The following is a 16632-nucleotide window of genomic DNA, read 5'->3' on the forward strand; positions in this document are numbered from 1 at the left end:
ACTCTGATCTGTCTCAGTCTCCATGTATCTATCATCATCTCTCTCCATCTCTGTCTCTCTGGATGTTCCATCTCTCATCGTCTCCACAATTCTGGGCTCTGTCTATGTCACCGTGTCTCCCTCTCTACGTCTCCATCTCCCCCTTCTTCTGTCTCTCTTTGCCTTCCCCCCTTTCTCATTTACACTTCTGTCTCCATCTCGACCTCTATCTCTTTCTTTCCATGTCTCTCCCTCTTTTTTAAAAAAATACTGGGACTTCCCTGGTGGTCCAGCGATAAAGAATCCACCTTCCAATGCAGGGGACGCAGGTTTGATCCCTGGTCAGGGAACTAAGATCCTACATGCCGCGGGGCAACTAAGCCCACGCGCCACAACTACTGAGCTCGCACATCTCAACTAAGACCCGACGCAGCCAAAAATAATTAATTAATCTTTAAAAAAATTTTATTTATTTATTTGGCTGTGCTGGGTCTTAGGTGTGGCATGCGGGATCTTCCGTTGCAGCATGTGGGATCTAGTTCCCTGACCAGGGATCGAACCTGGGCCCCCTGCATTGGGAGCGTGGAGTCTTACCCACTGGACTGCCAGGGAAGTCCCTCCATGTCTCTCTTCGTGTCTGTACTTCTCTCTGTCTCTTTGCTTCCATCCTTCTTATCTCCATCTTGCTCTGTATCTGTCTATCTATCTCCAGTAGGTCTCTCTCTTTCTCACATGGATTCCATCTTCCTATGTGTCTTTCTCTGTAGCCATTTAGATTTCTGTTGCTACCTTTGGGTCTTCTTCTCCAGCTCTCTCTCTTTCTTTCTCTGATTTCTCTTTCTCTCAAATTGTCGCGATCTTCCTCCGACTTAATCTCTCTGCCTCTGTCTGTCCCTGACTCGCTCTGTCTCCATATTACTGTGTATTTTTATCTATTTCTCCAGATATTTTTCTCTCTTTCTCACATTTTCTTTTTCTGCCTCTCTGTCTCTCTCTGTATCTTTCACTCTTTCTTTACATCTTTCTGTCTCTCTCCCCTTCCCTCTCCATCTTTGACAACGCTTTCAGTGTATATACCCTTTCCTCCCCTTCTGGCATGCCACTCCCATCACTGGCCCCCGATCTGGCCCCTACCTGCATCTCCTCCATCCAGTCCACCATGTACACCATCTCCTGGAAGACTTTCTGCAGGGCCAGGTTCTGCTCGAGCCGTGTCCGCCGGGCACCTACCAGCCCAGTCAGCAGGGCCCACTGCCGCAGGACACTGTCACGCCGGGCTGCCACTCGGCGGGCGTCGTAGTAGCCTTCAATCGCCAATGCCTGGGCCAGCTCGGCCACGCCCTGCACCCGCTCCTCATAGGCTGCAATGTCTGCCTCAATCGCTTCGTGCTTCTTCATGGCTGCCTCCACTGCTGGCAGCTCATACCCAAAGTTGTCCTGGGGCAGGGCAGGCCACACACACTCATCCACGTTGCCTCAGCAGTCAACCTGTTACCTTGAGCCTGTGTGACCCTGGAAACTCCCCCACCGGCTCCTGTTACCCTGGAGACCAGCCCCACCACCCCAAGTTGCCCTGGAGACCAGCTCCACCCTTCCCTGTTACCCTAGAGACAAGCCCCACCATCCCCAGTTACCCTGGAGACCAGCTCCACCACCCGCAGTTACCCTGGAGATCAGCTCCACCCTTCCCTGTTACATCTCTAACCCTAAACTTGTTACCCAGGAAATAGGCCCCACCCTTCCATTTCCTTAGAGACTAGGGACCAGGCCTACCATATCCTGTTACTTAGGAGACCAATTCTATCCTCCTGAGTTACGCTGGACACCAGATAACAACCTCCTTTGTCACTTAATTAAATACTCTCCCTATTCTGTCCTCTCTAGTTACCCTGGAGACCAGTTTCACCCTCCTATTACCCTGGAGAGCAGGCCCACACCCCTCCCCCGCCAAACACTTAGGAAACCAATTCTCCCTTCCCACCTTCATTTGTCACCTAGGAGACTAATCCAACACTTCTCTGTTGCTTAGGAGATCAAGTCTCTCTCTCTGGTCCCAGGGCCATCAGCGCCATCCTCCCTCCCTTTCCCCCGGAGCCAAGCCCTACGCCCTGTACCTGGGAGACCAGGCGCTGGTTCTCATTCAGCCAGCTCTCCCGCATAGCCACCTTGTGGTCAAACCTCTGGGCTAGTAGTTCCAGCTTCTCCTGCCGGATCAGCTCAGCCCGTAGGGCAGCCTCCCGCTCATGTTCTGCCTTCTCCAGCTGTCCCCATGCCTAAGGAGGCAGGAGGAGGCAGTCAGATTCCAACAGCTGCCCACAGTTTAATGGCCCTGGCTTCTCTATTTGAGGTCACTCCTAGCACTTATGGCACCTTGGCGCAGATTGGAAAAAAAAACACTGCTTCCTCGGGACCCTTTACTGCTGGAAAAACCATCAGAATGAATACCCAGTCCATGATGTCTGCCATGTGAACGGCTCCCCTTGAGCAATGCACGACCTACACAACTTCACAGAGCAACCCTTCCTCTCCCCTACATCCTCAGCCTCACCTTGTCAATATCCCAGATGCCACAGCCCTCCCGGGGCACGTAGAGGCGACGGTTGCTGGCACGCAGTTTGCTCTGGATGCTGAAGAGCAGCACCTCCAGGTTCCCCTTCTCCTGAAACCTAAAGGGGCCTGAGCTCAGGAACCCTGCCTCCACACCCCCACCTGCCACCCTCCCCCCGGGGCTGGGCCTCACTTGACGGGCTTCTCCAGTGTGCAGTAGGCTGTGAAAGCCTGAAGCTGCTGCTGCACCCCACTCAACGAGTTGGCAAACTTCTGGTTGCTGATGAGGCCCACGGTGCGGTGGATCCAGGCCAGCAGCTCGGCTGCCAGCTCCTCGTAGCGCTCAATGATCTTCCCCACCTCCAACACCTGGTCCAGGACCTGACCCGGCAAAGGAAGGTGGGGTCAGCCTCATCCCGGATATGCCCCCATATGGTTCCCAGGCTCCCACCCTCCCCATTCCTTGGCTCCTCTTACCTTCCCAATTCGCTTCCCCTCCACAGCCAGAGCCTTCATCTTAGAGAAATAATGGTAGAAAGAGACCACATAGGTGATGATGGACTTCTCATCCGGAGCCTCCATGTTCACATCTGATGATTAAAGGAGAGTGAGGGAGCAGGATGATGAGCGCTCTGACAGAGAGACCGAAGGTATTAAGTGGGGAGGGAGAACTCATTCTTACTTGCTGTGTGACCTTGGGCAAGATAACTAACCTCTCTGTTCCTCAGGTTTTGTATCTGCCCAGTGGGCATCTACCTCATGGGATTAAATAGTGCCTGACACATATAAACCACCATAGAGAGATTATCTCTAATGATTTCTTATTTTTTTATTTTTGGCTGCTTTGGGTCTTCGTTGCTGTACACGGGCTTTTCTCTATTTGCAGTGAGCAGGTTTTTTCCTCATCGCGGTGGCTTCTCTTGTTGCGGAGCATGGGCTCTAGGTGTGTGGGCTTCAGTAGTTGCAGCTCATGGGCTCAGTATTTGTGGTGCACGGGCTTAGTTGCTCCACAGCATGTGGGATCTTCCCAGACCAGGCTCGAACCCGTGTCCCCTGCACTGGCAAGTGGATTCTCAACCACCGTGCCACCAGGGACATCCCTCTATAATGATTTCTGGAACATACTATTCTACCTTCTACCTCAGGGCCTTTGCACATGCTGCTCTGTCTGAAACACTGTTCCTTTTCTTCATGCCAAACTCCTACTCATCCTTCAGGGCTCCACTCAACTTAAGTGTCCTCAAATAAGCCTTTCTGTTCATCCTGTCTAGAGCTGGTCTCCTCCTGTTATTCTTCCTCATAACATCTTATCATTTCTTCCTAGAACGAATCACAATTTATAATTACATATTCCCTTATGTGATTATGTTCTTACCTAGAGTTTGAGCTCCATGAGGACAAGGGCTATGCCTGTCTTTTGCCACTGTTCCTTCCATGCCCAGCACACAGTAGGAGCTCAGTAAATACATACACTAAGTGTATGAATGGTATGTGAAGTTTGAGGTCAAGGACACAGGCTCTGGAGGCAGCCTTGAATCCCAGCTCGACCACTTACTCACTAAATAGCTATAAAATAGACCTAACTTCTTTGAGCTCAGTTTCCCCATTGTTACAGTAAGGATAGTCACAATGCCAGCCACCTAGAAACACTATCAGTATTAGAAAGAATAACCTGGCACAGAGGAGAAACTCAGTAAATCCTGATTACCATTTTAATTTACTCATTGAATGCACAGCATTATACTTTGCCCTTATCCTTCCTCAGCTCATGAAACTGACATCCAATAAACACCGGCTATGTGTCAGGCACTGTAAGAGGCAAGGTAGAGAAATGATTCAGACCATGAATTCTGTAATCAGAAAGTCCTGTTTACTGGGTTTTCAGTGTGACGCCGGGCTACTGACTTCACGTCTCTAAGCCTTCGTTTCCATCACTTTACGACAGGATTGATGACTTCTATCCAACTAGGTCAGTGTGAGGATGAAAGGGAACAGTGCTGATACAATTCCCAGCCATGGGCTTGGCACATGGTAGATGCTCAGAAAAAGGGAGTAACCCTTATTCCAGATATGGGGGATTGGTGGGGTATGATTATGGCCATTATTCCAGAGATGGGGGGTTGGTATTGGGTGAGATCATGGACTGGGAATGAGGTTGAAGTCGGGGGTGGGGTTGGGAATAAACTGAAAATGGGAAAGGGGTTGGGGATGAGGACAGAGTTGTGGATGGGGACAGACAAAGGGATGAGCTGGGGATGGGGAGGGGGGTGGGCATGGGAATAGGACAGTGCTGCAGATTGGGTTGGGGATGGTGTTGGCTTCAGGGATGGGGCCGGGGTTAGGAAGAGATGGGGGTTGTGTTTGGTGGGGAGGTGATTAAGGATGGGGAAGGGGGGTTAAGCTGAACATAGGAGTGGAGATGGGGTTGGGTCTGAGGTAGAGATAGAGAAAGTAGGAGATGTGGGGATGGGAAGGAGGTGGGACTGGAGATGAGGAAGGGGAGGGAGATGGGAGGAGCTGGAATTTGAAATGGCCTTGGGGTTTAGGATGATACTGCAGCCAGATGGGGTTGAGTTTGGGGTGGCACTGGGGCTGGGAGTCCCCCAAGAGGAAATCTGGGCTGGGGCCATGCAGAGCTCACCCTCAGGGTCCAGCAGACGTGCCAGCCCCAGGTGCTGCTCAGCCGTGCGGAAAGCTCTCTGCAGGTTGTAGTTGGCGTTGGACTTGGTGAGTTTGCTGAAGTCCACGAGATCGGGCCTGGGCAGGGGCACAGAGAGGGCAGGCAGCAGGCAGGCTCCAAAGCCAGTGGGCAAATGGATGAAAAGACATCCTTGTCTGAGTCCCACCCAGGGCGAGGGCAGGAGGAGCACGACCCGGCCAGTGGGAAAGCTGTGTGTGCTGGTGCGTGTCTGCACAGCACTTAGCTGTGGGTGTGAGCGCTGCATGAGGGCACATGTACATCTGACTTCATGATGCACACCTGTCTACGTGGGTGCGTTTCTGTACAGTATTATGTAGTGCTTGGAAGTCTGAGGTCTGGAGCCAGCGCTCCTGACTCAAGACCCAGCTTGGCCATTTCCTGGCTGTCACTCTGGGTGAGATACTGCATCGCTTTTGTGCCTCAGTTTCCTCGTTTGTAAAATGGGTAGAATAATAGCAACTGTCTCATAGGGTCATTGAATATTAATGACTTATTGGAAAGCACTTAGACCAATGCCAGTACACCCAGTAAATTGTCCCTTGTTAGCAGGACCCTGGTTACAGCCTGCGGGTTTCTGGGTATGTCGGTGGGGCTGGGTCTCCCCATACGTGCATGAGTGTGTACATATGGGTTCTGGCTTCCCTCACACTAGAGCAAGTCCCTCCCAGTCTCTAGGCCTCAGTTTCCCCAAACTGTCACATGGTCAATCATGACGTGGGCGTAATTTGTCTGGGTACCCTTCCTCAGCCAGCTCAGCCCCGGGCCCTGAAGTATGAATAGGTGGGTTCACAGGGAGCCAGATGGGGGGCCTGGGAGCTCACCATGAGGAAGGACTTTCTGATGGGAGGAGATGCTGTGCACACTCCAGAGTGGACCATCCATGGGGAGTGAGCTGCCCACCCTGTGGGCATCCAAGCGGTAGGCAGAGGTAGAAGCCATATATGTGCATGAGTATATTCCTGTGTGCACACATCTGTGCAAGGGCACACGTGTTTCCATGTGTGCACAGGGTATGTGGCCCGGACAGGGGTCTGTGTGTGCATCTGTGTGTAAGTGTGTATGTTAGAGCATGTGTGCGAACGGAAACGTGTATGTGTGCAGAGAGGTGAAGGGGGTGGGTGCTGTGTCTGTGTGTGTCATCTATATACATCCGTGTACAGGCGTGTACCTGAGGGATGGGGGCGGGGGTAGCGTGCAGGGCAGGGCTGCCCCAGGCCAGGTGGTACCTGTGCCGGTGAATTAGGGCATTGAAGGCCAAGCCGTCCCGCCAGCTGGTGGTAAAATTCTGGATGTTTACCTCAGGGTAACTGGCAGCATGGAAGGGAGAGACAGAGGCAGAGATGGAGAGAGTCAGGAGGAGAGAGGCAGGAAGGGAGAGACAGACAAACAGAGATGGATTGATGGATGGTTGGTTAGATAGATAGACAGATAGATAGGAGATAGATGATAAAAGATAGATGATAGATAGGTAGGTAGATAGAAGGGTAGATAGATACAGATGATATATAAGTAGATAAGGAAGAAAGAAAGAGAGAGAGAGAAAGAAAGGAAGGAAGGAAGGAAGGAAGGGGAAAGAAAGAAAGAAGGAAGGAAAGAAAGAAAGAAACAAAGAGCCAGGAAGATGGAAAGAGAGAGAGAGAGGGAGAGGGAAGGGGACAGGAGAGGAGCAAGAAAGACAGAGAGGCAGAGGGAATAAGCAAGAGAAGGAAAGGAGAAAAGAGGAATGGACAGAGATAGAGCAAGATACAGACAGAGATGGGGAAAGAAAGGAGTGGGGAGAGAGATATAGGAGGGGAGAGAGGAGGGAGGGAGAGATCGGAACAAGGAAAAGCAGACATAGAGGTAAACACAGACACACAGAAGAACAGATAGCATTGCAAGACAGACAGAGAGCCCCAGGAGGACAAGAGTCAGAGAGAGCCCCGTCTGCATCCATACCTGCCCCTCCCGCCTTCCTCCCAGGGCTGCTCTCCAGAGGGCAGGTCAGTTTCTGGTCAGGCCCCGCCCAGCAGGGGGACCAGGGACATGCCCGGTGGTGTCTGTGAGCCCCTCTTCCCAACCCCACTGCAGGTACCAGGACCCTGAGCTGCCTGAGCCCTGGTGTGTGCCCCCCTAGACTGACGGGTGGCTGCTTTCAGGGGTGGGGGGCCGGGGGAAAGCTTGGGGATAGGGTCGGGGGTCCACCTAGGTGCACATCAGGCCTTTTGAGGTGGAGGACGAGATGAGGGGAGAGAAGGGAGCAGGATGGGGACAGCCCGCCACCTTCCGACATTGTTCCCTGAGGAGTCCGGGTTCTAAATTTGAACCTGGCCTTCCGGATTGTTATACAGGTTTATTCATCAAGGTCAGAAGAGTTTGCTACCAGTTTGTTAATTTCAGATATAACTTTTGATGCTGAGGATTTGGGCTGCCCCTTGCGCTCCTGTCCCCGAGGGAAGCCCAGAGGTTAGGGCCTGGCTCTCCTGGGGGTGAGGGAGCTTATGGGGGTAGGGGAGCTTACCCAGCTGTCTTCATCTGACACCACAAGAGCAGTGCATCCTTGGCCGAGCGAGTCTCTCTGTTGTCCTCAGTCTCAATTTTGATGACTTGAATCTGTGAGGATACAAAACATGGCTGTTGGGGTGTGGAGGGCTTGAGCCTGGGAGTGGCAGAGGAGATGGAGGAGGCAGCTTCAGGCAGAGGGTGGGAGCACCCCTTCTCTCCCCTTCCCCTTCCCTTATGGCATGTCCACTCCTCCCTCCTCCCAGAGTCTTTCCTACCTGGCGCCCTCTTCGCCTCCCTATGGCCACACGGTGGTCCGGCTCCAGTCTCTTCCTTGGGCTCCCAGCTTCCAGTTTTGGCCACGACCCCCAACCCAGAGGGATCCTTCTAAATCTGATTATGCCCCTCCTCTTGATAAAACTCTCTAATTTCTCCCCATCTCAGACAGAGTAAGATCAAATTGCTAATCACAGATCACCAAGGCCCTGCCGACCCTTCTGAGCTCAACTCCTCCCTGTCTCCCCCCTGCCTCCCAGTCTCTAGCCATACTGGTCTTTCTGTACCTGCAACATGCCAAGCTCATTCCCACCCCAGGGCCTTTGCATCTGCTGTGCCCCCTGCCTGGAATGCTTTCTCCTTTCATCTTCATTCAGCCATCAGCTTCTCAGAGAGCCCTTCTCTGGACACCGAGGCTAAAATCTCAACACAATCAATGGGATATTTTAGATCGCTTTTACTGCTTTATCATAGTCTATTCTTTGTTCATAGCTCTTTTTACTTCTCTGCCTAGATTCATCCTCTTCCCATATATGTCTTGTTTGCACGTTGACGTGTTTATTTATTATCTGTCTAACCCCCCCCCACCCATGTCTTGCTCCATAAAACAGAAAATTTGTCTATTTTGTTTCTGAACTGGAGCAAGGTTGCCTGGATTCCAGTTCCAACCCTACTACCTAGCTATGTGATGTTGAGCATTTACTTCACGTCCCTCGGCTTCAGTTACCTCACTGCTAAAATGGAATAATGAATAGTACCTCATTTATGCGGTTGCTGTGCATATTAAATGCCAAGTGCTTAGAAGAGAGTAAAAACTATGTAAACGAGGATCATGATGATGGTGGTGATCATGATTTTTTATAACAGGGTTCCTGGAACATATTAGGAATATTTTTGGAATGACTGATTGAGTGGGTGAGGGACACCCTCCTAAGGCCCCACCCCGGGGGGTGGGCTGGGCTGGGGTCACTTGGAGATCACCTGGAAGCGCAGGATGATGGTCCAGACCAGCCCGAGGGTCAGTCGGTGGTTCCCGTCCACGATGTCGTGTGAGCCCACATTCTCCAGGTGCACACGCTGCTCCTTCAGGAACTGCAGTGCCTTGTCTACATTCTCCAGTGAGTGGATCCTCATGCGACCACGCGTGGGCCTTGGCTAGGGCGGCAGGGGCATTAGGAAATCCGGCACCTGGCCAAGAGCACTGTGCCCTCGACCCCACCCCTTCCAAAGAAGGCCACGCCCATAACTACAATTCCCAACCCCATGTCCAAGTCCAGGCCACGCCCCTTCAGTCTTATCAAAGACCCAGGACCTAATCCTTCTAAAGAAGGCCTGCCCCGTTCATAGCCAGAACCTTTCAAGTCATGTCCTTTCAGGGCTTTTTCAAGTTCCTGGGCTCGCCCCTTCAACTTAAGCTCCACCTCCAAGCTGATAGCCACACCTTTTATTGTGAAGCTCCGCCCTCCGCCTGTAGCCATACTCCCGCCCCTTCCATTGGATCTCTGCCCCAGGCCACCAATGTTTTGCCACTAGATCCACCCCTCACTTCCTCCTTTTCAGGTCCCTGTCTAGAGCCACGCCCATTCCTATCAAGCCCCGCCCCACCCCAGGGCTCTCCTCTTTTTTTATAGCTCTATTCCTTCCAAGGGTGTTTGTTCCTATTCTATAGCCATGCCCCTCACGACTTCCTGAGCTTCAGGCTCTGGTCCCTTAATCAATCTCTAGCTCCATCAGAACACCACCCTTTGCGATGAAGTCCCATCCAAGCCCAGAAATACAACTGCAACCCATACAACAAGCCACACCCATACAAGAGTTCCGTCTCGTCCCCCAGACTCCCGCGACCTAGGCCTCACGCTTTCGATGACAACCACGTCCTCAACCATAGACCCCCTACAACAGAGTTCTGCCCGTGTTTTCTAGCCATGCCTCCTATTACCGCATACCCAGGCCAGTCCCTTTTAATAAAGCTCCTCCCTTTTCCAATAGCCCCACCCCTTCCAGCGGAGCCCCACTCAAGCCCAGAGTCCCGGCCCGAAGGGCAGCCCTCTCTGACGGAAACCCGTCTCTGTTCCAAGCCACACCCCCAGGCTCCTCACAACCAGGCTCCATCCCTTGGTCATGAACCCCGCCCACCCAAATGAGGTGCCTTTTACCCACCCAGCTTTTCTAGGTCGCTCCATCCACCCATTAGCCAGGCCTGCAGTAGTCCAGCCCGAGACGCTAGGGCCGCCCCCTTTACCCAGCCCTTCTGGCCCCCTCACCAGCTGCTCCCCGGACAGCACTTCCAGGAGCCGCGTGAGCACGAAGCCATCCCTGAGGTCCGCATAGAGGTCCCCGATGTGGCAGCCAACGCGAGCGAGGTGCGAGTTCACCCACTTGGTGAAGGTTTTCTTCTGCACGGCCTCCCGCTCATCTGAAGGACAGGCCCTGATGAGCCCTCGTCTCCTCCAGGAACTCCCCCTTCCAGCTTCACCCCAGCCCTCCACCGCCCAGCCAAATCGTGCTCAGGCCCAGCTCCCTGCAACTATCAGGTCTTTGGGCAGGCGGCTCCTCCTACCTGGGACGCCCTCCCCCTCTGGCCCCCCATGCCCACCTGGAGACCGCTTCTCTGTCCTTTAAAGTTTTCCTGAGATGTCACTTCCACAGGAAAGCTGCCCTGTTTCTTACCCTAGTCAGCGCTGTTCATTTGTTCAGGAAATATCTGAGCACCCACTATGTGCCCCACACTGTTCTAGGCTCTGAATACGAGGCAGAGCTCAGTTTAGTGGGGACACATAATACGCTAGGGAGCCACAGAGGGTTAAGGAGGGAGAAGGACAGGATGAGCGTTGGGTCTCAGGAATATCTCTGGCTTCTGTGGGAAGGGTGGATCAGAGAGGGCAAGAATAGCAGCCCAGAGCCCAGGGAGGAAGGGATTGGGGAAAGGACCCAGGAGAGAGAGGAAGAGGCTGGACCAGGGCAGAAGCTGAGGGGATGGGAGAAAGAGGCATACTGGAGAGTTATTTAGAGATGAAAAAGTAAGAGTCAGCCACTGACAGGCTGTGAGGAATGAAGAGGAAGGAATATGCTAGACTGAATGTTCCTTGAGAGCAGGAACCACATCTCCCCCTCTGTAGTAGCTGGACTGCCAGGTTTCCCACATCCCTGGGGCAAGAAGTAGGCGCGGGATTACTTAAGCGGGTGGGGAGGCGGAATGTGTACAACTTCCGCCTTGCTTGCTTACAAAGAAATTGTTTGGGACCTCTCTTCCCTCTTCACGTTTTTGTTGTTGTTTTTTTGGCGGCGTGGCATTCGGGATCTTAGTTCCCCAACCAGGGATGGAACCCGTGCCCCTGCAGTGGAAGCGCAGAGTCCTAACCACTGGACCGCCAGGCAGGGAATTCTCGCCCCATTTTCTTTTTTTTAATAGCAGTTTTAGGGACTTCCCTGGTGGAAGATCCCACATGCCGCGGAGCTACTAAGCCCGTGTGCCACAACTACTGAGCCCGCATGCCTAGAGCCCGTGCTCTGCAACAAGAGAAGCCACCGCGATGAGAAGCCTGTGCACCACAACGAAGAGTAGCCCCCGCTCGCTGTAACTAAAAAAAAGCCCACGTGCAGCCACGAAGATCCAAAGCAGCCAAAAATAAATAAAATAAAATAAAATAAAATAAATAACAGTTTTAGTATGAGCTACATTCCCATACTATAAAATTCACCCTTTTAAGGTGTAAATTCAGTGGCTTTTAGGATAGTCACAGAGTTGTGCAACCATCACCTCTATCTAGTAACATTTTTATCACCCCCAAAAGAAACCCTGTACCCATTAGAAGTCACTCCCCATTCTCCCGTCTCCTAACCCTAGGCAACCATTCATCTATTTTCTGTCTCTAAGGATTTACCTATTCTGTATACTTCACATAAATGGAATCATGCAGGCCTCTCGTGTCTGGCTTCTTTCGCTCAGCATAATGTTTTCAAGGTCCGTCCACGTTGTGGCATGTATCAGTACTTTATTCCTTTTACAGTCAAGTAATATTCCATTGTATGGATTTTACTTATCTATCCATCAGCTGATGGACATTTGGGTTGTTTCCACTTTTTGGTGATTATGAACAATACTGCTACAAACAATAAGGTACAAGGTTTTGTGTAGACACGTGTTTTCAGTTATCTTGAGTATCACCCTGGGAGTGGAATGCCTGGGTCATCTGGTAACTCTATGTTTAACCTTTTGAGGAAATGCCAGACTGTCTCCCAAAGCAGCTGAACCATTTTACATTCCCACCAGCAATGTACAAGGGTTCCAATTTCCCCACATCCTCACCACCACTTGTTATTTTCCTTTTTTATTTTCCTTTTGAAAATTACGATCAACCCAGTGGGTGTGAAGTAGTTTCTCAATGTGATTTTTTCCCCCAGGTTCATAATTTATTGTACAAATTTAGTATCACATGATGAGCTGACATTAGTTTCTCCAGGCATGAGCACTTAGGAGATGAGGTACAGTTTAGAATCCATTTATGTGGCTTTCACAGCTGGAGTTTTTTTGGACCTTAACTTGAAGTATAAGACTATCCAAGCAATGCCTTTATACGTGGCCAGTACACAGTTCATTCTCCCTGTGAGAGTATAAGAGTTGAAATATTTTTTGATACCAGTGAAATGGAATTGGGTGTCAGTTTCTGGACCTGTCACGATTTCAGCCCTCTAAAAGGCAGACCGCAAGCCTGTCTCAAGGTGGTTTCGATTTGCACTTCCCTAATGATGAAAGAATTTGAGCATCTTTCACATGCTTATTGGCCATTTGTATTGCTTCTTTGATCTATGCAAATCATTTGCCCACTTTTTAATTTAATTTTATTTATTTATTTTTGGCTGTGTTGGGTCTTCATTGCTGCGCGCGGGCTTCCTCTAGTTGCGGTGAGCCGGGACTACTCTTCGTTGGGGTGCGGGGGGCTTCTCATTGCGGTGGCTCCTCTTGTTGCGGAGCACAGGCTCTAGGCACGTGGGCTTCAGTAGTTGTGGCACGTGGGCTCCGTAGTTGTGGCTCGCGGACTCTAGAGCGCAGGCTCAGTAGTTGTGGCGCACAGGCTTAGTTGCTCCACGCCACGTGGGATCTTCCCGGACCAGGGCTCGAACCCGTGCCCCCTGCATTGGCAGGCAGATTCTTAACCACTGCACCACCAGGGAAGCCCTGCCTGGCCTTCCTCACTCTTCCCCTGACTCCCACAGCTTGAACACCAAGGTCCACAGAGCACGGGATGGAAGAAGGAACTGGGAACCCACACTAACTGCTTGGAGAAGAGCCTCCTTGCCAATGAGGCTGCTCATGTAGGGACTATCCAGGGGAGAGAAATACGTTTCTATCTCCTTTAAGCCACTGTATTGTTGGGTCTCTTGTTACAGCAGCTTAGCCTGTACAGACACTGTTTGCATTTTATCACTAAATAATTTAGCAGTCGCACTTTTAAGTTTCCCATGAGTGCAGAAATCATGATTTATATTGCCAGTTTATTTCCATTTTTAGCCACTTGAAATCTCCCAATAACTTTTATTTCCTCACATTAACCATTTGTAACATTATCAGCTACTGCATTTGACTCTGGCAGTAGAAAATACACGTTGCTAGAAAACACACACTGACTGACCTGTATTTTTTTTGTGCTTCAAGTTGAATCTTGAATGTTTGCCTCTAATTTGAACGTGAATATGCAGAAACGAACAGTAAGTCCAAATGGCAAGCTTGTTTGCCTAAGTGTGGGTTTTGTGCTGTTTGGATAGGATGGGGGACCTGTGTGAACACATCGATCACACACGAGGAAGTGATGACAGAACAGATGCTGAACTGGGTATTTGTTGATTCTGCCTTCCAAAGGCGATGCCCATAGCAGATTGTGGCCATGCTGAGGCCCAAGTGGAACTTGAGTGCATCCCCAGCGTGGTGCAGAATGAGGGCAACTGGATTCAGTCCTGCTTTTACTGATGACCAGCTATGTGACTTCAAAATCACATCCCTCCTCTTTGGGCCTCCATTTTCCCATTTCCAAAATGGGAAAGGGTTTAGGACTAGATCAGGATTTCTTCAGTGGGCTCTGGGGGACCCTGGGTGTTTGGGAGCTCATGCTTGGAAGACAAGGACCCAGGAGAATATTTTTAATTTTGTAACTTCATTTCAATGATCCTCAGAGAAAATTAATAGAAACACATCCTGGACTATCTGGATGGTGACTTTATAGAGGACTATGCTGTGAGACTTGGGGGTTTGTGATTACAATCTCGTTAGCATGAAGCTGAGGTCCAGAACTGAAATGCCCACCAGGGCCAGGCAGGCTCCACATGAGAGAACTCCTAAAAGGGGGCAACGGCCACGTGGCCCTGGTGTCTGGAGTCTCACAGGAATGAAGGCCCAGTGTTGCCATATCACATGCTAGCCCATGAGGTGCCCAAACTCTGGAGATAAAAATCTCCCTGTTTTTAAATGTTGGCAACTGATTTACGTTTTTATAAAACACAGTGGGGCTGAAAACCAGATGTGTCCCAGGGCGCCACTTCTGACCTAAGTCGACATTGAATGTTCACTGTGTTGGTGAGTGTGTGTGGCTACCTCGCTGGCTGTCTTCTGTCTGCCCCTCAGCTGCCTTCTCCCCTCTCCTGCACCTACTCTGAGCCCAGGGAGGCTGGCTGGCGTGAACTATATGAATGGGCTCCCTGGCCCTTAAAGGCCTCAGACTTCTGGCTGGGTTTCGCTAGCAGGAGATGAGAGGAGAGGAAAAGGGCTGAGGGACTTGTTCCCTCCCTGCCTGACCAGCTTCCCCAGGACCTGGTGCCTCTCCCTACATCCCCCTCTCCTCCTGGGGATGCCTCTCTCCCCTCTCACTACTCCCTGCCCTGCCCCAGTCCCTGGGGGTGGGGAGGAATCTCCACACCTCTCTAAATAGTCCCTTCATTAAACTCTCCTCAATTTCCCCCTTGAGGGGGCCGTCTGCTTCCTCCTGGCCCTCTAGCTGGCACACATACCTTTGGGTTGTCCAGACTCCAAGGCAAATGACAATCGTCCTACCTCTGCCATTGCGCTCATATTATTTTGCCATTTATATATTCTTCCCCTCTGTGGTACTCACCAATCACAAGTGAAATGCATTTCCTTAGAATAACACTTTAATTTTTCACATCTTTAATACATTGAGGTTTTCATAGAGTAGGAACTAACTACTCCCTTATCTACTACTGGTTACAGAGAAAGGATAGAGAGAGACAATATGTAAATGATACATTGGCTATTAGTCTGGGAAAAGTTAGGAAGCCGGAGACACTAAGCATTGGTGGAAATGTGAGGACATCATAACCCTCATGCCTGCTGGTGGGGCAGCCATTCGGAAGGCAATTTGAGTCCAATTAAATTAGTGCATAGCCGCCATGAGCCAGCAATTCTTTCCCTATGTATATGTCCCGTAAACTTTTCCACGCTGGTTTATAAAGAGCCTGTATGACGATGTTCAGTGTAGTGCTATTAGCGGGAACGGGGCAGGGACTTGGGGGTTGGGGAGAGCCTGGTTGTCTATTATTGGTAAAGTGGAACATGGCAAGTGCACACCATCAACTCCATGCAGCAGTTAGAAGCCAGAGCAGAGGCGCACAGAGCCACATGGATGAGTCTTGAGGCTATAAGGCAGAGCGCTGAATGAGAACATAATGCAAAAAATGCAATCGAGACTATGATCGATTAGCAATACCTGCATGTACAAACCCACATGTATAGGGCTCCCAGATTTATGACAAAGTGAAATTGCAGTTCAGTAGGGAAAGTCTTTTCAATAAATGGAGCTGAGTCCACTGGACATCCATGTGGGGGACAAAGAGAACCTTGACCCACACTGTACACAATAATAAGTATACTAAGTACCATTTGGCTTATAAATCTAAATGTGAAAGGAATACACTAAGGCTTTCAGAAGAAAACATCAAAGACTATCTCCACGACCTTGGAGGAGGCAAAGATTTCTTACACAAGACACAGAATTTTAGCCATACAGGAAATAATGATTAAATAATTATCAAATTAGACTACCTTTAAATTAAGAAATACTGTTCATCAAAAGGCAACGTTAAGAGAATGAAAAGGCAAGCCACACAGTGGGAGAAAATATTCACAACACGTATATCAGACAAAGGACTTGTACCCAGAATATATAAGGACACCTGCAAAACAATTAGAAAAAGGCAGGAAAATTAATAGGAAAATGGGCAAAAGACTTGAATGGGCACTTCACAGGAGGATATCCAAATAGTCAGTAAATATATGAAGAGGAGCTCCACTTCATTAGTTGTTTTTAGTCATCAGGAAAATGCAAATTAAAACCACAGTAGAATGCACACCCATTAGAATGGCTAAAATTACAAGACTGACCACACCAAGGGTTGGATGTACAACAACTGAATCATTCATACACTGCTGGTGGGAATGTAAAATGATAGAAACTGGAAGTTTCTACTAAAGTTAGATATACACATACCTTACGACCCAACAATTTCACTCCTGGGTGGGTATAAGCCTCAAAAATGAGTGCTTATATCTCTCAAAACATGTATATTTAGAGCAGCAATAATCTGTAATAATTTGTGATACTACAAATCACTAGTTTGCAATAGTCTAGTTTGTGACA

General features: G+C 50.1%; 1 protein-coding gene and 1 pseudogene across 3 annotated transcripts in view; both read right to left on the bottom strand.

Annotated features, from left to right (window-relative positions):
- The window catches only part of SPTBN4 (spectrin beta, non-erythrocytic 4), a 72589-nt gene that overhangs the window by 48833 nt on the left and 7124 nt on the right, over window positions 1–16632 (bottom strand). For all 3 annotated transcript variants that reach the window (XR_009560093.1, XM_030874219.2, XM_060289275.1), the window contains 10 exons: window positions 10249–10400; window positions 8966–9139; window positions 7728–7819; window positions 6454–6534; window positions 5168–5283; window positions 3004–3116; window positions 2720–2907; window positions 2528–2645; window positions 2094–2252; window positions 1114–1416 (listed from right to left, as the gene is read on the bottom strand). Coding sequence is in view for 2 of the 3 variants with exons in the window: in XM_030874219.2 (XP_030730079.2) it covers window positions 1114–1416; window positions 2094–2252; window positions 2528–2645; window positions 2720–2907; window positions 3004–3116; window positions 5168–5283; window positions 6454–6534; window positions 7728–7819; window positions 8966–9139; window positions 10249–10400 (1496 nt within the window). In the remaining variant the exon portion in view is untranslated. The remainder of the gene's footprint in view (window positions 1–1113; window positions 1417–2093; window positions 2253–2527; window positions 2646–2719; window positions 2908–3003; window positions 3117–5167; window positions 5284–6453; window positions 6535–7727; window positions 7820–8965; window positions 9140–10248; window positions 10401–16632) is intronic.
- LOC132593991 (ATP synthase membrane subunit K, mitochondrial pseudogene) lies at window positions 12488–15038 on the bottom strand (annotated as a pseudogene).

Source organism: Globicephala melas, chromosome 19 (assembly GCF_963455315.2).
Source record: "Globicephala melas chromosome 19, mGloMel1.2, whole genome shotgun sequence".
In the NCBI taxonomy this organism is placed as follows: Eukaryota; Metazoa; Chordata; class Mammalia; order Artiodactyla; family Delphinidae; genus Globicephala; species Globicephala melas.